General features: G+C 40.6%; 3 protein-coding genes across 5 annotated transcripts; 1 reads left to right on the forward strand and 2 right to left on the reverse strand.

Annotated features, from left to right (window-relative positions):
* Positions 1-6,024: 6,024 nt before the first annotated feature.
* Positions 6,025-9,474, reverse strand: LOC117759922 (deoxyribonuclease-2-alpha-like). Its single transcript, XM_034582447.1, has 7 exons — positions 9,182-9,474; positions 8,155-8,252; positions 7,895-8,057; positions 7,742-7,826; positions 7,485-7,643; positions 7,212-7,403; positions 6,025-6,688 (listed from the first exon to the last, which is right to left on the reverse strand). The coding sequence occupies exons 1-7, from the start codon at positions 9,197-9,199 to the stop codon at positions 6,327-6,329; spliced, it is 1,077 nt and encodes a 358-aa protein (XP_034438338.1). The 5' UTR covers positions 9,200-9,474; the 3' UTR covers positions 6,025-6,326.
* A 628-nt stretch (positions 9,475-10,102) lies between these two features.
* LOC117759926 (deoxyribonuclease-2-beta-like) lies at positions 10,103-20,873 on the reverse strand. 3 transcript variants are annotated; one of them, XM_034582452.1, is made up of 7 exons: positions 20,820-20,873; positions 15,265-15,316; positions 14,855-15,029; positions 14,025-14,103; positions 13,280-13,441; positions 11,800-11,997; positions 10,103-11,031 (listed from the first exon to the last, which is right to left on the reverse strand). In XM_034582452.1, exons 3-7 carry the CDS (start codon positions 14,966-14,968, stop codon positions 10,697-10,699), a joined length of 888 nt encoding a protein of 295 aa, XP_034438343.1. In that variant the 5' UTR covers positions 14,969-15,029; positions 15,265-15,316; positions 20,820-20,873; the 3' UTR covers positions 10,103-10,696. The 3 variants fall into 3 exon arrangements, with proteins under 3 accessions (XP_034438343.1, XP_034438342.1, XP_034438341.1); XM_034582451.1 differs by lacking the exon at positions 20,820-20,873 and having other exon boundaries at positions 10,103-10,325; positions 10,651-11,031; positions 15,265-15,506; XM_034582450.1 differs by lacking the exon at positions 20,820-20,873 and having other exon boundaries at positions 15,265-15,506.
* uox (urate oxidase) lies at positions 17,392-22,051 on the forward strand. Its single transcript, XM_034582455.1, has 8 exons — positions 17,392-17,541; positions 17,934-18,146; positions 19,556-19,672; positions 19,957-20,035; positions 20,841-21,027; positions 21,229-21,352; positions 21,622-21,705; positions 21,789-22,051. Exons 1-8 carry the CDS (start codon positions 17,527-17,529, stop codon positions 21,861-21,863), a joined length of 894 nt encoding a protein of 297 aa, XP_034438346.1. The 5' UTR covers positions 17,392-17,526; the 3' UTR covers positions 21,864-22,051.
* Positions 22,052-22,055: the final 4 nt, after the last annotated feature.

Consider the following 22,055-nt stretch of genomic DNA (forward strand, 5'->3'; position numbering starts at 1 on the left):
AAATATATACTTATACGAGTCTTTTGTTTTTCTAGCTGCAGCAGCACCAACCCTGTGAGGTGTTTAAATATTTATTGTTTAATCATGACAGTCTGATGATACCTAGAGCTGTGTGTGCGTGAGTGTTTTTCCTCAGCGTCCCTGCTTTAAGTTTTAAATAAGATGATCTGACATTGATGCCTGAATGAGATAAAGTTCATTCGAGTCACTCAGTTCGAATCATGAGGTGTGTAAGGTTCAGTGTGATATTAAAGTCCATTACTTCAAATCCGATTCATTTTGACTTATAGGTAGTAAAGTAGTGTTAAGAGAGGAAGTATAACAATTAAAAGCTGGTGGGTAGTTTGTATTATAATGTGATTCAAGTTGCAGTTATCTTTGTTTCAGGCATCGAACTGAAAATGAATATGGTCAGCTTGGTTAGTCCTGATTCAGACATCATAGATTCTGAAATACACTTATATCTGAATTTATCCTGATACCTAACCTTTGATTTTGAACTTTTAAAGATTGAATATAATCAAAATGAGATGTATTTCCTTTCGGTAGTTCCTCGCTAACATAAAAAGTGAAAAAAATTAAGTTTCTAATTTTCAATAAAACACATGTAAGAGTTGTGATGCAAGTTCTTCAATAAAAACATATTGACACACAAAAAAATATTATTTTTTGCTTTATCAAAGAAAGAATCACAACAAAATACAATAGTGATGTTTAACTGTGATATGTTAACTACATGAATGTACTTGGCTAAGATTCACTTAGAGTACAAGCTCTTAAAGAAGCTAATGTGTAAAACATTTCTTGTAGCTTTTTAAAAGGTTGTGGGGTATAGTGATATCTAGTGGTGGAAGAGCATAATGCATTCCAACAGATACCCCTCACCTCACCTTTCCCGGTGTGTGGAGAGGAGAAACTACGGTGGCCTGAAAGTCAAGTGAAAACGTGAAAGGACCTCTTTAGAGCCAGTATTTGATTTGTCCGCTCTGGGCTTCTGTAGGAACACGGTGGTGCAACATGGCGGACCCTTTGGAAAACAACCTGCTGCCTATGTAATGAAAAAGAACAAATTACGAAGGCAACTAAAACACAACAACTCTTAGATTTAGGTTATTAGACACTGCTGACAGATCCACCTTAAACCCACACACTGGACCTTTAAAGGGATGCCTACACCTGCACAGATTCAAAACCTATTTAAACCTCTGGGTGTCAGACTCATAGAGTCCACATCGTTCTGTCCGTCTCTCTCAGTCAACAGCCAATGTACCAGTCCACCGCCTGTCTGAAAGCCCTGTAAATCAGGGGGTTGAGGGAGCAGATCAGCCCCCCGCCGCGCTTCAGCTGGGTCATCTCCCTGTTCATGTCCCCCAGGCAGGTCACGTCGTCGTCATAACCCTGCGACACACACCACTTGGAGTGGTCGTGGTAGGACTTGAACGGAAGCGATCCGGGGAGATGAACCCTCTTGATGTTCATGACGTGTTTGAGCAGGGAGCAGTTGGAGGGCAGATCGTGACCTTGTCTCTGCCATGACTCCACCAGCAGGTCGGCATCCAGGACCTGCGCCACCCAGCCCGTGTAGATATCTGAGTGAACAGCAGTGAAAGGGTTAGTTAGTATTATATATGTAGATATAATTATAAATATATACCAAAGTAAACCCGGTTATAATGCTATAAAGATTTGGTGTTTTAAACAAAAAAATTGTCTTATTTTGGAGATTTCTCAAAATATAAAGATGTATGATAAGCGTATAAGAAATCATTTATATTTGGAATGTAGTGTATGAAACAAAAAGCTAAGTTTGAGGACAAAACTGGAATTTCATCTTTATCACTAAAATATAAAATTATTCTAAGAGCGATTATGTTGTAATGAGTGTGGTGATAAATATGAGCAACGGCAAAAATTTACCAAAAATATTTAGTTTTGCCTTTCAGGGCCACTACAAATCAAATGAAACAATCCAAGATGGAAAATGAAGTTCACACAACTGTCTACAATAATATGATAAAGTTTACATAGTAGATCACAAGCCAAATACATCAGGATTCGAGGGCACTTCTGAAGAACTTGGGTGGGGTGAGTTCATACACTTCTCTGTTCTGAGACGTTAGTGTGTACATCTGATAAGAGTGAATGTGGCATGTGAAATGTGCACACAACACAGTGGATAGATGCTTTAGCAGAGTTTAAAACTGAAGTTTAGATTGTTTTTGTGAAGTAAATATTCAGGTGACAACGTGGTTCGTTTGTGTAATTCCATTGTCTTTAAAAAAAAGAAAGCGGAACACATAAACCATGAAAAAGAGAAGTGCACAACATTTTAGAAAAACATTTCACAAGCACATAAAAAAACACAACCAAGGCCATGTAGGGAGACTTCCAGTGCATTGTTACGACACAAAACCCAGGAAGCTCATTCGAGTCACTCAAGCATGACGTTTCTGACTTAGAGGAACCATAACAAAACGCGCGAGTGTTTTTTTTACAGAGTTTTTGGGTTGGTAGACATGCCAGACTCCGCCATTGTTCCCGAGGGGGTCTCCATTCACCGCCAGGACCGGACGACAAACTCGGGGAAGAGCAAGGGAGGAGGTGTCTGCTGCATGGTGAACAATCTATGGTGCTCAGATGTGGAAATTATTTCTTCGGGCTGTTCTCCGGACCTGGAGCACCTCATGATCAGATGCCGACCTAATTACATCCCGAGGGAGTTTACATCGGTCGTTATAACAGCGGTGTACATTCCGCCACATGCCGACACTAATCAGGCACTTGACGAGCTGCATGCGTTTATCAACAGGACAGAGACATCACGGCCCGAGGCTGCGTTTATTGTGGCCGGTGATTTTAACAACGCCAAGATGAGGAAAGTCCTGCTGAGATACCATCAACACATCAGCTGTCCTACGCGTGGTGCGAACACACTCGACCATGTTTACACTCCCTTCCGGGATGCGTATAAGGCCCTCCCTCGCCCCCATTCGGCAAATCGGATCCGTCTCAGTTCTGCTGCTGCCTTCCTATAGGCAGAAACTCAAACGTGACAGACCGGTGACTCGGACCATTCAGCGGTGGACCGACCAATCAGACTCGGCTCTACGGGACTGCTTCAGCATTAAGGAGTGGTGCGTGTTCCAGGATGACAACATCCACACGTACACGGACGCGGTCATCTGCTACATCAGCAAATGCATCGATGACGTCGTACCCAGGATTACTGTACGAACATTTCCAAACCAGAAGCCCTGGATTAATGGTGACGTCCATGCAAAACTCAAAGCACGGACTGATGCCAACATCTCAGGTGATCTGGAGGAGTACAGGAAGTCCAGGTACGCGCTCCGGAGTGCTATTAGCAGTGCCAAGAGACTCTACAGGGACAAAGTGGAGTCCCACTACAAGGGCTCCAACACAAGGAACATGTGGGCTGGACTCAAAACCATCTCTGACTACAAAGGAAAGATCAGCAGTGCTGATGTAGTGTCTGCATCTCTCCCAGAGGATCTGAACACCTTATATGCTCGCTTTGAGAGCAACTCCCCGGCTGTGGAGATACAAGAGGCCCAGGAGGACCGCTGCCCCCCTGTAATATCCAGGGCAGACGTGTGGCTATGGGCACTCAACGCACAGCCCTGGCCGTCTAATAGCACGGGGTAGTCTAGAGTCGCCCCGAACGGACGGCGGGTGCAATATTTATAATAATAGGTAGAACTTCATTGGTCAATAACGAGGGGGAGTCACCGTGGCTTAGCCCTGGCTCTCTCTTGCTAGTGCACAGGCTGGTCCCAGCCTCTTGGCACTGGCATCCGCCAATGATGAGGAGCCGCTCCCAGTTTCGCCCCTCCTTTGACCGTTGCTGGGCAAATCTTCACATTTCTGACAGTTTGGTTTGGTGTTTTAAAACAAGCCTTGAATCGGCTGACAGCTTGTGAGTCTTAAGTATGGCATGCGCATTTTCTAGACAAAACAATGCCTTTCCTATCTGTCCTTCAGAACCTAGTGGCAGCTGCTTGAATTCTTTCTGAGGGTAGGTCACGGTTTCTTATGAAAACAGTGCATTCATGTATGTGTGATGTTTGAATAAAGCTAATGGAGTTTAGGCTGTAATATAGTAAGTTAGGTATGAGAACAAGTTAAAGTACAGTGTATTGTATGCCACAGATGTACAGTCTCCACAACAGGCATTATCAGACAGGTGCGAGACTGAACTGCGATGTGACGCACACACACACACACACCAACCAGCTTCAAGATTAAAACCAGCCAGCAACGGCTACTAAAAGTCACTATGTGAAGGCTACACATTCTCCCACATATTCAGCCCAAACTGCCCCTGCCCCCACCCCTGTCTAACATACTGCATTTATTTAGAGTTCAGTTTCATTGCCATCTTCACAGACACACACACAAGGAAAAACATAGATTTTAGTCTTAACACTGGCAGATGTGTTCACTGACATTTTCAACCTGTCACTGCTCCAGTCTGTAGTCCCTGCATGTTTCAAGGAGACCATCATTGTCCCTGTTCCCAAAAAAACAAAAATCCTCTGCCTGAACGACTACCGCCCAGTAGCACTCACCTCCACCATCATGAAGTGTTTTGAGCGGCTAATCAAACCCTTCATCACCTCCTCCCTCCCTGACTCTCTGGACCCTCTTCAGTTTGCCTACAGGCCAAATAGGTCGACTGCAGATGCCATCTCCCTCACCCTTCACACTGCCCTCTCCCACCTGGACCAGAGGGACACATATGTGAGAATGCTGTTCATTGACTACAGTTCAGCATTCAATACCATCGTGCCCCTGAAGCTCGTCACCAAGCTCAGAGACCTTGGGCTCAACATCGCCCTCTGTGATTGGATCCTGAACTTCCTGATGGGCAGACCACAGGCGGTGCGGATAGGCAGCACCACATCCTCCACCCTGACTCTAAACACCGGTGCCCCCCAGGGGTGCGTGCTCAGTCCTCTCCTGTACTCCCTGTTCACGCATGACTGCATGGCCACCCACAGCTCCAACACCATCATTAAGTTTGCTGATGACACGACTGTAATAGGCCTGATCACCGGCGACGATGAGAAGGCCTACAGAGAGGAGGTCAGAGCCCTGACATCTTGGTGCCAGGACAACCTCCATCTCAACGTCGGCAAAACGAAGGAGCTGATTGTGGACTACAGGAAGAGAAAAGGAGTAGAACACGCCCCCCTCTCCATCAATGGGACTACGGTGGAGCGAGTCAGCAGCTTCAGGTTCCTCTGGGTCCACATCAGTGATGACCTGACCTGGACCAACCACACAGACTCCATCAGGAAGACGGCCAGACAGCGGCTCTTCTTCCTCCGCAGGCTGCGGAGGCTCAACATGGATGCCAGGATTCTCTGCAATTTCTACAGGTGCACCATAGAGAGTATCCTGACTGGCTGCATCACCGCCTGGTACGGCATCTGCACCGCCCTGAACCGTAAGGCTTTGCAGAGGGTGGTGAAGTCTGCCCAGCACATCACCAGGACGGAGCTACCATCCATGGAGGACCTCTACACCCAGCAGTGTAGGAAGAAGGCCAACCGGATCATTAAAGACCCCTATCACCCCAGCCATAAACTGTTATGCTTGCTGCCGTCTGGCCGACGGTACCGCAGCATCCGGGCCCGCACCACCAGGCTCAGAGACAGTTTCATCCCCCAGGCCATAAGAATTTTAAACTCCTCCAATCTGTCAAATTCCACTTAATCTGCACCTTATCATATTTGCACTATTGCACATTTGCACTATTGCACACACTTGCACTACTGTTTTTTCTTGTTTTTCTTTTTTTATTCAGGTGTATGTATATATTTAGATATATATATTTTATTTTCTATTTTAATTTTGATATTCTATTTTATCTTATTTTACTAATATTATGAGCATTGCTATAAGAGAGCCTGTGACCCAAGAATTTCATTGCAAGCGACTGCTTTATGTAATCATTGCATATGACAATAAACTCTTGAATCTTGAATCTTGAATCTTTATGTAATGATTAGAAAATATAAATTACAGGCAATAAAGATATATATGTTAAAATAAAGGTAATCAAGCTATTAAAACACATTATTTCTTCTTAAACTTCTAAAAACATGATTTAAAATAATAGCAATGCAGTCTTTGATTTGTAGAAATAAACCACACAGAAAATAAAAGACAGAGTTGATCATACACTAAAACAAAGTTGGGTATAACTTCTAAAAATGTATACAGTACAACCAAACAAATTTCTGGATAAGTCACTTCAGTTTCCTGACTTTAAAAAAAAATAAATTCAGAGGGTTGTGCCCTTAAAGCTCTTTGCGGAGCACGTGCTCGTTTACGGTCACATCGCTAACCTTTTTAATCAGTGAATGGAAAGCTTCACCGATCACAGTATCATTGATGCATATGGCTCCTCCACCTCTGCGCATCTGACTCATCTCCCTGTTCATGTCGGCGATGCAGGTCCAGCCACCATCAGCCGTCACGCTCCACTTGGAGTGATCGACAGTGTTGGTGAAGGGCAGTGTGCCGGGAAGTTGTACCTTCTTCACATTGTACACATGGTGAGGGATGCTGCAGTTAGAAGGCAGGGGGCCACGCATCCTTCCCCAACTCTTGACGTACAGATCCTTCTTCACAGAGTTTACAATAAGGCCAGAGTAAATATCTGTGAAAGTAGTGAAAAGAGAAGTGCACAACATTTTAGAAAAACATTTCACAAGTACATAAAAAAACACAACTTGGATATATACACTGAAAAAAGAAAGTTTTTGGACCAACTCAAAAATGAATTCAATTGGTTTAACAAATTAATAAAAGGTAGTTATATTAATACATTTGCTAAATTCGCTTTGAAAAAACTTTTTATGGTTTAAGTCTATTTTGTCAATTTAGTTTTATTCTATTTCACTTAGTCCGCAACAGTATGTGGCCACTGTGACTTGGGGAGATGATAATACTCCTTTTAGAAAAGACATCTCAGATTTGGTGATGGTCTCCCTGATGCATCCCCTGAGAATCGATACTTCTGTCTCCAGAAAAAATGTAGTTTAAAAAGTAATTTTTAAAGTTGGTAGCAATTATTTTTTTCAGTGTACAGGGTCACACGTTTTCTTAGTGAGAGCAAGTGTTTCCTATTTGTCAAGTTCATCATCAACCTAATTTTAACTTTTTAGACTGCAAACACTTACCATCCCCAAATCGTCTGTATTTTGCAAAGCTGGTGAACCTCTGTCCTTTCACCGACGTCAGCGTCATTATTCTAAACCAGGGCTTCCTCTTTGGGTAGCAGGTTCTCAGTGCCACACCGCGCAGCTCAGTTGGAAAGGTTGTGGTTATTCTAGAGTCGTATGAATAAGCGTGGATGTATTGGAGCTGCAGTCCTGAGAATTTAGATACAAGATGTTATTGTTCAATAGGATTGTCTCCCCTTTTTAGCAAATTAACAAATGGCATTAACCTACCTATTTGTTTGAATGTAGCATAGGAGTAAGTGACACATATAAATGTTTGAGCATTAGCGTTTCCTCTTCGAGGCCAGAAGTCTTTACTGCGATATGTTGGAAATGTTGGTGTGCTGTGTGAGAGCCAGACTCCAGTTTGTCTGTCCAACATTACGACTCCTTCAGGTTGTAAAACAGAAGAAACAGAAACACAGCTTTGTTATATTAGGATGTTTTTGGGCTTTGAAAGCAATACAGTGAAAGATTGCAGCTTCCACCTTTACTGTGTCCAAATGATGCAGGAGCTGGCTTTTTTGGTTTCGGAGGCTGATCGTTATAGATCAGATATCCAAATCCTTCCGTCTAAAAAAAACAATGACACTGTTAGGACTTGTGACTGCAGGCTGTCATGCCAGAGAGACACGTGTTACCTCTCTGTCGTAGAAGTCGAGAAGAGGTTTCAGGGTGTGGGCCAGGGTGCCAGAGTTGCTGTTGATAGTCTCTCTGCTGCGTGTCCAACCATTGCTGCTCTCATCCATGTACAGATAAGACAGACCACCGTCGTTCATGTTGGGCAACTTGTATAAGATGTACCTAATGGCACAGAGAGAAATGCATTTGTGTCATGCGTCCAGCTGATACTGAGAATAGGTGAAAATATAAACTGCCACAATTCGAAATTTCCACCAACCAGTCGACCTCTTTTCCATCGTCATTCCTGCAACTCACGTCTGATTCGCAGGCTTGAAAAAAGATCCCAGTGCTAAAGAGGAATCTTATCACTGTTTTCTGAAACAGTCAAACAAAGTCCAGAAGTTACAATGTCAGATAAATTAGCTGTCTCTGTGATATAGGGTTTTTTATATCAGTGAATCTTTGTATCGTAACTTTGGCCCTATATGCTAATTACAGTAAAAGATGCATCAGATCATCACAGTCCAACTGAGAAATTTAAATTTAATTTGTGTTTTGATGACTACTGGAGAAAACATGTGTAGAGCTGTAGACAAAACAAAAGCTTATTATATATTTTATATTTAAACCTAAATTATTGACAATAAAATCCATTATTAGATTAGATGCCTTGAAAATAAAATCTTGATTTAGGGTCCACTCTTCTACCCTGGATCTTTGGACTGCTTTTAAATCCCTTCTTAAAACAATATTTGTAAAAATGTATATTGTTGGGGTGATCTATTAAATTTGATTTAATAACTTTGAAAAAAATCTTAATTGTTATCTAATTTCATTTATTGTTCTATTATTTCATCTTCTTTCTGGTTGAATTTCTGTTTATTTACTTATGTATATTCATATTTTTTAATTTCATTTTCATTCTGAAGCATTTTGTCTTATCATTGGGCTGCAAGAGTTTTGCATTTCCTGGACTGTTCAACCTATAGTGCAACTAAACCAGTTCCATTAGTTTTTTTTAACATTATTCAAAATAACAGTCAACATCTCTATGTAAAAATCAACACAGTGCAACAAACTATAAACTCAGTTTACTCCATTATCTAAAACATATCAATCGCATTCTGTAGTTATTTAAAAACTGCAGAACACAGTAGTTTTACAGTTCAGTATTCAAGTATGAATGAGTGAATTTCAGTTTGTCTTTTAGTGCCTCTGTAAGACAGAAGAGACACAACATTAAACCATAAACAACCTCAACCAACACCTGAGTCAAGTTTAAAACATATAAACACTTTACTTACATATCTCATCATCTCCATGTCTGCTTTGTGAAGATGCTTTAATCAAATGCCCTCGTTACATGAAACAGAAACCTTCAATGAGCTTACTTGTTCCTGATTCACAAGCGTCACTGCAGATGAGTCATTGATTTTTTGCCTAAACTTGTTAATCTACCCTATGGGCTCAGGAGGATGCAGTGTGTATTGTGATATTGTCAAGAGGGAGGTGCTGCACCAAAGAAACACAAAGATCTCAACCTAGCCTTTGAAAAACAATAAAACAAATATATACTTATACAAGTCTTTTGTTTTTCAAGCTGCAGCAGCACCAACCCTGTGAGGTGTTTAAATATTTATTGTTTAATCATGACAGTCTGACGATACCTAGAGCTGTTTGTGCGTGTGTGTTTCTCCTCAGCGTCCCTGCTTTAAGTTTTAAATAAGATGATCTGACATTGATGCCTGAATGAGATAAAGCTCATTCGAGTCACTCAGTTCGAATCATGAGGTGTGTAAGGTTCAGTGTGATATTAAAGTCCATTACTTCAAATCTGATGCATTTTGACTTACAGATAGTAAAGTAGTGTTAAGAGAGGAAGTATAACAATTAAAAGCTGGTGGGTAGTTTGTATTATAATGTGATTCAAGTTGCAGTTATCTTTGTTTCAGGCATCGAACTGAAAATGAATATGGTCAGCTTGGTTAGTCCGGATTCAGACATCATAGATTCTGAAATACACTTATATCTGAATTTATCCTGATACCTAACCTTTGATTTTGAACTTTTAAAGATTGAATATAATCAAAATGAGATGTTTTTCCTTTCGGTAGTTCCTCGCTAACATAAAAAGTGAAAAAAATGAAGTTTCAGATTTTCAATAAAACACATGTAAGAGTTGTGATGCAAGTTCTTCAATAAAAACAAATTGACACACAAACAAATATTATTTTTTGCTTTATCAAAGAAAGAATCACAACAAAATACAATAGTGATGTTTAACTGTGATATGTTAACTACATGAATGTACTTGGCTAAGATTCACTTAGAGTACAAGCTCTTAAAGAAGCTAATGTGTAAAACATTTCTTGTAGCTTTTTAAAAGGTTGTGGGGTATAGTGATATCTAGTGGTGGAAGAGCATAATGCATTCCAACAGATACCCCTCACCTCACCTTTCCCGGTGTGTGGAGAGGAGAATCTACGATGGCCTGAAAGTCAAGTGAAAACGTGAAAGGACCTCTTTAGAGCCAGTATTTGATTTGTCCGCTCTGGGCTTCTGTAGGAACACGGTGGTGCAACATGGCGGACACTGTGGAAAACAACCTGCTGCCTATGTAATGACAAAGAACAAATTACTAAGGCAACTAAAACACAACAACTCTTAGATTTAGGTTATTAGACACTGCTGACAGATCCACCTTAAACCCACACACTGGACCTTTAAAGGGATGCCTACACCTGCACAGATTCAAAACCTATTTAAACCTCTGAGTGTCAGACTCATAGAGTCCACATCGTTCTGTCCGTCTCTCTCAGTCAACAGCCAATGTACCAGTCCACCGCCTGTCTGAAAGCCCTGTAAATCAGGGGGTTGAGGGAGCAGATCAGCCCCCCGCCGCGCTTCAGCTGGGTCATCTCCCTGTTCATGTCCCCCAGGCAGGTCACGTCGTCGTCATAACCCTGCGACACACACCACTTGGAGTGGTCGTGGTAGGACTTGAACGGGAGCGATCCGGGGAGATGAACCCTCTTGATGTTCATGACGTGTTTGGGCAGGGAGCAGTTGGAGGGCAGATCGTGACCTTGTCTCTGCCACGACTCCACCAGCAGGTCGGCATCCAGGACCTGCGCCACCCAGCCTGTGTAGATATCTGAGTGAACAGCAGTGAAAGGGTTAGTTAGGATTATAAATGTAGATATAATTATAAATATATACCAAAGTAAACCCGGTTATAATGCTATAAAAAGTTGGTGTTTTAAACATTTTTTTTTTCTTATTTTGGAGATTTCTCAAAATATAAAGATGTATGATAAGCGTATGAAATCATTTATAGTTGGAATGTAGTGTATGAAACAAAAAGCTAAGTTTTAGGACAAAACTGGAATTTCATCACTAAAATATCAAGTTATTCTAAGAGCGATTATGTTGTAATGAGTGTGGTGATAAATATGAGCAACGGCAAAAATGTACCAAAAATATTTAGTTTTGCCTTTCAGGGCCACTACAAATCAAATGAAACAATCCAAGATGGAAAATGAAGTTCACACAACTGTCTACAATAATATGATAAAGTTTACATAGTAGATCACAAGCCAAATACATCAGGATCCGAGGGCACTTCTGAAGAACTTGAGTGGGGTGAGTTCATACACTTCTCTGTTCTGAGACGTTAGTGTGTACATCTGATAAGAGTGAATGTGGCATGTGAAGTGTGCACACAACACAGTGGATAGATGCTTTAGCAGAGTTTAAAACTGAAGTTTAGATTGTTTTTGTGAAGTAAATAATCAGGTGACAACGTGGTTCGTTTGTGTAATTCCATTGTCTTTAAAAAAAAGACATTTTTTATCATGGAGCAACTAAATGTCTACAAGGGATAAAAAGGTAAATGTGTCACAGTGCATGAGGAATACTCAACCATCTACGAAGCGTTCGGATTTGACAAAACTGAAAAACTTTTCCCCCTGGACTGAGACGAGCTGCTGCACTCTCTTATCGGAGGTCAGCGGTGGTTTGGAGCCGTCACATAACTGGGCCAACTGAGGCAGGTCGGCCGAGAACGCAGCCGGTACAGAGCAGTTATAGAAACGTGGGTAAAGGTAGACCAGCTGCTTTGCTAGAGAGGGAGGGGAATGCATCACACAGAAGAGAGGAAGGGCAGATTATGATTACTGAAGTAAAAAGCTACAGAGTGGTTACACTATAGACTGCTATAAAAATAACAATAACTCTAACAGCCAGAAAATAAGTAGTAAGACAGTAGAAGATCACTCAGAAGAGCACCAGGCCCAACAGTCACATTTAAATTCACTAGATTTAGATTTTAGATTTGATCTGCATCAATTTACAATTTAAATAAAGTTTTTTTTCATCAAGATCCATGAATTATTCTCTGAGAAATTGAAAGATTTAGCATTGTTTGTGTAAACCTGCTATCTATCTAACAAACACATACAAAAACAACTTCCTTGGTGGACGTGACTATGCTGTGCGGTTTCATTTCTGCTTTGTTGACAGTATCAAGATGCTTGAATGAACACTAGATACACTACATCTGACTATGTGTGGACTGTCTCTGAACATAGATGTTCCTCTGAGAGACCGCAGCTACATTAAACAACTCTTTATGTAGTATGTCTTTATTCAATGAATGCATGATGATTCTTTTTACATAATCCAAAAATTTGGACAAAGAACAAAGCAATCATGTGTAAAATTGTTCGACCATAGAGGAGGTGCTCTAATGCAGATGTCTTCAACAGGGGGTCTGCGGAGGTACTGCAGGGGGGGTCGCGGAATTTTTGGTTAATTGGAGAATTTTTTATATTTTTAAATAAAAAAATAAAATTTCAACAAATTTTTTTCCCACAAATTTAAATGTCTTTAAATACACATTAACATGAATCCAACATATTGTAGCGGACGGATAAATGGAGGCAGAAGACGTTATCTTTCAGTCAGCAATGCACACATATATATAGTAGGGGGTCCCTGCTCCATCTCTCCATCAGTTTGGGGGTCCTTGGCCTGAAAAACGTTGAAGACCCCTGCTCTAATGTTTAGAGTTTTACCTGCTGGACACAGGGTGTGTTCGACCTCACTGTCTGAAGTGCTGGAGGTTTATATTTTTCATATCAAACTTGTGTAAGCTGCAGACTGGATCATGATAATTGATTTGACTCAGACTGCAAAAACATCTTTGTACAAATACTCCTGCGGTGTGTTTACACATGAATGTCTGCATGTGTGGAAGCTACTGGCAGCCTTACACAAGGCCCGATCACAGTGCAAACATGTTCTTGTTTTTTGAGCAAACAGAGAATTTTGTAAGCTGAAGTCTGTGATGTGTGCAGAGCAGGAGTAAGTCCGGCCCTGTTGCTTCATCAGCGTTCACTCACCTACATGGAGAAACTGTTCATAGCGGTAGGTCACGCACAGAGCAGTCTGGCCGTTGACTTTGCCGGAGGAGGGGTAAAGGTAGCCTCTCTCCGGGAACGAGGGGAAATGGGGAACGGTGTGCGACAGCCAGAAACCTTGAGAGCGGTCAAAGAGCAGGCCCCCTGCAGAATGCATACAAACAACCCTTAATGCACAAAAGCACAGACAACAAAGTCGCACATACATGAAAACCAGCACGCACACACAAAAACTTCAATCGAAGTCAGCGCAGAGTCAACAGAAGTTGTCACACAGATGCTCTTTGACCATTTCCTCCCCCTAATACTAAATTATCGATCTGTGCTTTTCTGCAAAATCATTGCAGTGAAAGGCCGAAAGGCATGGAAAAATACACAGGTCCCTGAATGCACCACTTTGTAAACCCTCATGTGCCCTCATTTTGTGATTTTTTATATTTCTATCAAAAGAATCAGAATGTTTCTATGCACTAACACAGGATGCAGATCTACAGTTACAGTAGGTCTAAAGACACCATATGGTATGACCAATTACACTGTGCTGTGTATTCTGTGGTAATTCACCCACTTTATTTGACATGTTGTGATATTATTGTGATATTAAATTATGACCCACCAAGTGTTACCAGCATTTTCATACACCCAACATGTAAAATTCAGCTCAGTGAAGTAAAAGCTAAATCCTCAAAACTAGTGAACAGTTGAATTATTTGATTATCCACTGCACCTTTAGTGTGTCCATAGTCTTGGATGTAATCCATCAATGGTGGAGCATCATTGTAGAGTGCGTAGGCTGAGTTGTTAGACTGTGAAGAAATGTGGTTCATACGTACAGTATATGGAAAGTTACACTTTTTTCTTTAACATTTCATATATTTTATTACTTCTAACTGCTGCTGTTTTTCATTAGGTCTATAATAATAAGAAGAAGAATCATATTTAAAATAAGAATCATAATAATAATAGGCTTAAAATAAAAAATGTAAGTAAAATCAAATAAAATGAAATAACATTATTAACATATACACAGGTATGAAAGCTATTTAATAAAGTATGTTTAAATATTTTTAAAGGACTAGTTTGCCATTTTGGGAAATAAACGTATTTGCTGTCTTGCTGAAAGTTTGATGAGAGCATCAAACTCTCATATCAGTCCAGTAGATTTATGGCTAAAGGCAGCTGCTGGTTAGTTTGGATATGGATGATTGATGCCAGGTATTTACTTTGGTTTTCAATATGAGTTGATTTATGTTTGTACATTTTCTTTCCTTTTTCCTTATTAATGGTAAAATAAAAATAATGTAAGAATGCTGCGCGTAGGAATATCATCGTATGTAAGCACGTGTAAATGTGCATTATATAATACAAATGGCATGAGGAGGGACAGTATTATTTATGTTGCTGGGGAAGCTTGTTAATGGAAAGCTTCTGTTCAGTTCCCCATAGGATACAGAAGTGCCGACTCAGCAAACTGGCACCAACACAGAACAGAAGTTCTCTATCATCCGACACGCTGGGATCAGTGTATGAAGCTCACCTGAAGAACAGTGATCTCACCTTGTAGGCCTCACCCATGTAAAGCTGGTTGAGTGTGTTCGCGACGGCTCCTTGACTGACGTTAATCATGAATTTACTCATCTGCCAGCTCTTGAGTGAAGAGTCCAGGTACATGTAGTCCACGCCACTGCCCACCTCACCGATCTTATACCTGGGCAGCTTGTAGATGATAAACCTGCAGAGGATGAAGCGGGAAATATACTATAGAGAACATATTGGGAATATTTAACAAATTACAAAACAGATTATATCAGTTTAATGGCTCAATATATCAAAACATAGTATCAACAATATAATTTCTCTGCAAAAAGACAGAAGACATTTCATTTGCTATAACTGAAGGAGCACGACTATCCTGCCATTAAAGCTTCACTCTTGTTGTTACATTTCCACGTAAAATATCAACTCACCAATCAACAGGCTGCCCAGCTTCATTTCTACAGGAAATCTCAGCGCCACAATCTGCGTAACAAAGAAACAAGATAAGAGCCTGGCAGCACAAACTGAAGTGAGGGGTCATCCTGAATGAACAAACAAGACGGATCTGAAGGCTTTTGTCAGTGCGTCAGCTTCGTGTTTGAATTACTTTGAAAGTGGATCCAACACATCTGCCTGCATATGCAAAAGAGGAAGTCATAAGATGTGTGTCACGTGAAAGGAGAACACCAGAGAGACGAGGGGGGGGTTTACAGGAGCAAAATTAAATTAAAGTATTTGGATGCTCTTCGACAGGCTCTTCGTGAGTCTTTATACTGTAGCTTTACTTAAGCAAAGGAAAGGTTTTCTATATTTTTAAGTCTCTATTTGTTTTAAAAGTGCTGCTTGCTGACACCTGCTCGATACAAACACAGTCACTTTTTATTATGAACGATGAAACTGCTGATCACTGAGCTGAAGAAAACAAACATCTGACACATCGTCCTATTTTTACATTGTCAGTGACAAAGATTGAGGTGAAACTGAGATCAAACCGAGCTCAAACTCCAGTTGTGTAGTTACCAATCCACAAAGTAAACAACAATCAGGTCATGTGGTCACTTCCTAAATGTCATTAGAAGGAAAAATTCTGCATTCAAAACCCTGCATCAGTAAAAGAAAGTTTAAAGTAGACGTATGCAGTTAAATGGCCCCATGTGACTGATCTATTATTATGTATGACAATATTAGAATGTCGATGTGTGACCATTTCACTGTGGAAGAGAGGAGTAGCTTCACTACTTCACTACTTTACACTACGTTATGTTGTACGGTCCAATTATTTGTGCATTCGAATTTGGCCCCTGTGAAAAACCTCAACATAAATTTGAGGGATCATGAAAGGACTGATGGGAAAGAAAACAAGAAGAATCAAAGTTCTGCAAACCCAATTTCTATTAAATTCTTTAACATAGTTAATATTTGACCTCTTTGGGCCTTGAACAGTTGTGAAAAGGGGAAATTGCTCTTTGGTGGTTCCCGACACACCTCAAGGTGCAACCTGGACACATCGAACCCAGGGTGTTTGGGGTCTCACATCAGACACCCTCGCCCAGGGGACCCAGTTGGGGATGATCATACCCCCTCTAACTCAAGAGGGTGCAATCTGAAATGTGAAAACTGCTGCTGTGTGAGGGTTCACGAGCCCAAACTGCAGGGACCCACTGGTTTAATCTTAAACTATATTTTGTATTTCATCAGTTTATCCAATGCTTTTTGCAAAAGCTTAATCTGAAGAATAATCAAAACTGTAAAATAAATGTAGTAATCAGTGCCCACTAAATATAGTGGGCACTGATTACTACATTTATATTGTAGTATTAGTATTAAGTAGTGTCGTGGCAGACACAATTCTCTTACAGTATTGTCACACTTTAATGCTCCGAGCATGGTGCATACGACAAAGGTTAGTTTGTAATATGCACCCCGATGGGAAACAGTTCTTTGTCTTTATACATTTGGCTCATCCCTCCCACTCTGGTTGGGGTTGTTACAAAGTCAAAGGTCAGGATCTTCTGATGACATGAAAACAACAATGCCTTATTTAAAGCAATCAGGCCAAGATTCATTCAGTTGTACAGGATACAGCATGATCAAGGTTACATTGTATGAGGTTCAATCATGATCAATCAAAGGGGAAATTAACATGATCATATTGTGGTCAAAATGTTACATTTCCCTTACAGTAGCATCTCAGCAAATGTAGTATCTCAAAATTGTAAATACTTATATACAAGTAAATACTTTCTTCCACTGGTCTTTTGTCATGGGGGAATATTGTTTTTATACAATAAACAGTTCAAATGAGGTGACGTTACATACCTTACATCATCATTATCAGCAGATGTTCATCAACATTCAAAATTTATTCGATTCTTTGATTAATACTCATCAGGGCTTTTAAAGGCATTGTTAGAACTGTGGTTACAGATTTCTTTTTTTATGAATTTGGAGTTGTACATTGGTGCGTTTCTGTTCTGGGTGTGTCAGCCATTTAATCAGACTAACTGGAACTACATGGTTGATTTGCATATGTAGAAGTGTATCTTTAATTATGGAACTGGTAGAACTGGTAGAACTGGTTACTTTCCACCCAACACAACATCCAATAGCGTGAGTGCAAATGCTGCACCACCCTCTCTACAAAAACCTCCTCAGTGAGCAGACAAACGCCAGGTGACGGAACTGCAGACACCATGGCAGCAGAGCAGGTAACGTAATGTTTGACACAGACATATTGTTTTTCTTTAATGACAGATCGTGGTCAATATGATCTTTAGGTGATCAGAGGCTACTTTCACTGACTCAGCACTGGAGTTTGTCTCATCTTTGGGGTCAGTGACCATGAGGTCAAACCCTAAATAATCATGTTTAGGCGGAGTGAACTCAAAAAATACAGTAAGATTGCAGTAAATATTGTAGAATATATGTGTGTGTGTGTGTGTGTGTGTGTGTGTGTGTGTGTGTGTGTGTGTGTGTGTGTGTGTGTGTGTATACAGCAATTTACGTGAAACAACAGTTTGAAATATCAGATAATAACTGTTTACATCCCCCTGAACTGCAGCATGTCTGAAAAGTGTGATAAACTACCCCTTGTTTGCAGAACGCGGAGTTCGTGCGAACAGGCTACGGCAAGAATGCAGTGAAGGTGCTGGTCATCAGGAGAGAGGGGAGCCACCACTCCATCATCGAGCTGAAAGCCGATGTGGAGATCACACTCAAAACACGCAAGGATTATCTGGTGGGAGACAACTCAGACATCATCCCCACCGACACCATCAAGAACACCGTCCACGCCCTGGCCAAGATCAAGGGGGTAGGTCGCCCAAAAATGAGTTGGTGCACTACAGCTTGTCACAATATTGATAAGTCGATCTCAATATCTCTTTATACTAATGCACAAATACAGTTTTACATACTCATACTCATATTCTCTATTTTTTATGCAAGTTTTATTCTATGCCTTTTTTATTTCAATTCTCTTGTCTATCTCATTCTGACAAGTCTGCTGCTGTAACAAGTAAAGTTCACCGGTGTGGGATCAATAAAGTTATTTCTTATCTCTTATCTTATCTTTTATCTCTCTTATTTTCCTACAAATTGCTATGTTCAATTCAATTTTAGTTGTATAGCTCCAAATCACAATGTTCATCATCTACATAGTAAGATTGAGACGTCTTAATAATATAAAGAAACCCAACAGCTCCCACAACGAGCAATCACTTGGCCACTATGGAAAGAGAAACCTCCAACAGAACCAGACTCAATGTGGGGGAGAGAGGAGAGGTGGGTGGAAAAGAAGAGAGAGGAGAGAAAGAGAAGGGGGGGGGGATATAGAGAGAGATCATTTCCATCGATAGATAAATTATGAAGAGCAACCAGGACCCGTAACACACGTCTCTGTGAGTGATCCACATCAGAACAGTGAACTGTATTGTATTGATAATTAACTCACTATTTCATAAGATCAACTTTAATCTTGATATAAAATGATAAACCCCTGATTTCCAAAAAACATACAGAAGAAATATCTCAATATGAAAATATGAAACAAATCTGAGCAGGATTATGTTTGTTAGCGATAATTGAAATAAAGCCATACAATATTTAATATGTTATAAGAAGCCACAGCTGAATTATGGAAGTGAAAAGGGCAAATTTTGTGATATTATTAATAGTTGTTAGAAAGGTGCATTATTATACATTTAAAAAATGGAATTGATTAGTTTACAAAATTAAATAAAAACAAACATTGAGGATTAAACCTTTGTTTCACAGATCCTCAGAGAACAGAGCTCATTCTCCCTCAGACAGTTATGTTGAACAAACAGTTATTCTCGCCTACATCTACTTCCTGATATATTTTAAAAGTAAATTTACAATAAACTGAGTAAATTAGACTTGTTGAAAAGTTGAATGAAAGTGCAGAGATGTTACATTCAATGACACAACCCCATCACCGCTTATACAAGTTGAAATGAGGGTAATAAAAAATAGCCCATCAGTTTCAGTTTTAGTTTTCTGGACAAGACAGAGTGGTAGACGTGGTCGTTACATGTTTATAACGGTATTCACTACTTTACAAGTGACAATTGTTCACCCACAGCTCAAGGACACAATGGTCCGTTAACATCGAGGAAAAAAAAACCCTGTTAATGAACACTGAGATGTTTTTAATCTGCAGCCCCTCACTCTTCTTTTTATACGATATGTGCATCTGTTCAGGTGAAGACCATCGAGCAGTTCTCCCTGGACATCTGTAACCATTTCCTGACCTCTTTCAACCATGTGCTGCGGGCCAAAGTTTACATGGAGGAGGCTCCGTGGAGGAGGTTAGAGAAGGTAAAAGCCAGGATTCAGTCATCAACACTTTGGCAGATTGTGTAAAGCGCCATTTAGTCAAACAATTTAAAGGCAAACTTAAGTATTCCTGAGAATGCTGTCATTCCAGAAACTCCAGACAAGCAACTTCCCGTCTTGCTGCAGTGGTTGTGGAGGTGTACTCTCGCACCAAGTGACATCACTGCTGGGTGTTCTTAAGGGCACAGCTTTGACCACAATCGTCAGCTGAGACTGTTGAAATATTCATCATCAAACTAAGACGCAGATTCTTTTCTCCCTCTCAGAATGGAGTAGAACACGCTCATGCATTTATCCTCTGCCCAGAGGCTTGTCGCTTCTGCGATGTTGAACAGAATCTCAATGGTAAACACACACTCACACACACACACACACCCACAAAAAGTATTTGAATAGAAGATATTTAAAATTACCACTTCTTACTTCCTCAGTTCTATAAATAACTCCAGGCTCAGCTGCGTCTTTAGAAAATTCACTTGTACATGAGGCAGGTGCAGTTCAGGCAAAGTTTGAGCAGGACTCATACGAAGCATCAAGGTCGTTACTACTTGTTACCTGATGAACATCAGCTGATGTGAGACTTTCACAGACATATTGGTGTCTGTGTTTATGTTTCCCCTTAAGAAAACATTTATTTTACAAATTAAAAAAACAATTTGGAAATTATGTGCATTTTCTTTTACATATTTAAACAATTGTTACTTCAAGTTCCATCTATTTGGTTGCATTTCTATTTTCTTACTATCAAAATATATCCAAATCACTTAGGATCTAATCTAATAGCTTCTCAGTGCTATGTGACAGTAAAGCTGCAGTTTACATTGTTCTGCTGACCTCCATATTGTCATGTATGAAGTCCCGCTGACTGTCACACATCTTTCATGTGACACTGTCAAAAAGCTTCAAGGGGACAGATGATGTTTTTCTTACTTTCAGAGGTAAACGCTCTAGTCTGACGTTAGATTACCTATACGTGCATATTTGGACATGTGGTCCCGGTACTGAGACACATAACTACGCCCACCCAGCAGAGGGACACACCTCTACCTGCTCAGTCTGCTACTGCTCAGGGGTACACAGCTGCAACCTTCTGGAGGTTGGTCAGTTTGTGTTTCTGATTCATACTCACTGGCTCTGTGCCCCCACACAGGCGTCCCAGTGGTTCACAGCGGGGTGAAGAACATGACGGTGCTGAAAACCACCCAGTCTGGCTTCGAGGGTTTCTTCAAGGATCGCTTCACTACTCTGAAAGAGACCAAAGACAGGTGTTTCTGCACCTCTGTCTACTCTAGGTGGCGCTACAACAAGGTTCAGGATGTCAACTTTGACGCTGCATGGTAAGTATCTGGTTGAGTTGAGAAGGAGAACCCAACACCCACTAAATGTCTTAGCTGTTGGTATCCATGACAGAGAGAAGAAACACCGCACAGAAGGAAATATCGGATGCTTCAAATCAAAATATCACATGTATCAAAAACCCTGAAAGTGTAATAACATACTTTCTACATCGAATGATCATCACGTCACTTCTCTTGTAGGAAGTGTGTGAGGGAGACAATTATTGAAAGGTTCGCTGGACCCTACGATCATGGAGAGTTCTCACCGTCCGTGCAGAAGACCCTTTATGAGACACAGGTTCTGGTCCTGGACAGAATTCCTGAGGTACGTCCACATTTACAGCTATTTTAGAGAAGCCAGAGTGAAAGTCTGTCAGAGTCAATATGTACATGACAAATATTCCAAACATAAAAACTAACATTTACTTTCGAAGAAGAGAAAAGAATTACAGATCTGCACAGAATCTGTCTTTCCCTACTCTCACTTAGTTCAGACAAACATTAGCACAAAGGTTTTAAGTTCAATACTACTCCACGCGCAGTTCAATACAAGCTCATTCAGAAAACTGTAGAGTGAAGTATTGTGTCTTTCAGGTGGATGAAATAGAGATCGTCATGCCCAACCAGCATTACTTCACCATCGACATGACCAAAATGGGTCTGTCCAACAAAGACGAAGTGAGTTTTGAAGACAGCGAATCTTTCGAGTTGTTTGGTCATGAAGTTATTGGATAATATCGTATTCTTTACCCCCCCAACAGGTACTTCTTCCCCTGGATAACCCGTCAGGAAGCATCACAGGGACAGTTCGCAGGAAAGAGCGAGCAAAGCTGTGAAGGCGCCAATCATCAGGAAAACGCTGCTGCGGTCATCAAAATGTTAGATTTACAATAGTGTGGCATCATGAAGGCCCGTTCAAATACTTGTGTCAGAATTACAACTCAACATTTCCCTAACGTGAGTAAAGCCTTTGAACGTGTGATGTGAATATGAGAGTAAATAAAAGAAAACCATGGCCAGTAAAGTTC

The sequence above is a fragment of the Hippoglossus hippoglossus genome, chromosome 4, assembly GCF_009819705.1.
Source record: "Hippoglossus hippoglossus isolate fHipHip1 chromosome 4, fHipHip1.pri, whole genome shotgun sequence".
NCBI classification, from domain to species: domain Eukaryota; kingdom Metazoa; phylum Chordata; class Actinopteri; order Pleuronectiformes; family Pleuronectidae; genus Hippoglossus; species Hippoglossus hippoglossus.

Bases quoted from the DNA above. Each gene is read 5' to 3' on its own strand.
- LOC117759922 (XM_034582447.1), bottom strand. The intron at 8,058-8,154 runs GTTGGTGGAAAT...CTGTGCCATTAG, and splicing joins GATGGAAAAGAGGTCGACTG to GTACATCTTATACAAGTTGC. The intron at 7,404-7,484 runs GTAGGTTAATGC...CTAAATTCTCAG, and splicing joins TGCTACATTCAAACAAATAG to GACTGCAGCTCCAATACATC.
- LOC117759926 (XM_034582451.1), bottom strand. From the start codon at position 15,374: ATGACCCCTCACTTCAGTTTGTGCTGCCAGGCTCTTATCTTGTTTCTT. The intron at 13,442-14,024 runs GTGCAGTGGATA...TGCATTCTGCAG, and splicing joins AGACTATGGACACACTAAAG to GGGGCCTGCTCTTTGACCGC. The intron at 11,032-11,799 runs GTTGAGTATTCC...CTGTTCACTCAG, and splicing joins ATCCGAACGCTTCGTAGATG to ATATCTACACAGGCTGGGTG.
- uox (XM_034582455.1), top strand. The intron at 19,673-19,956 runs GTAAAAGCCAGG...TCTCCCTCTCAG, and splicing joins CGTGGAGGAGGTTAGAGAAG to AATGGAGTAGAACACGCTCA. The intron at 20,036-20,840 runs GTAAACACACAC...GCCCCCACACAG, and splicing joins TGTTGAACAGAATCTCAATG to GCGTCCCAGTGGTTCACAGC.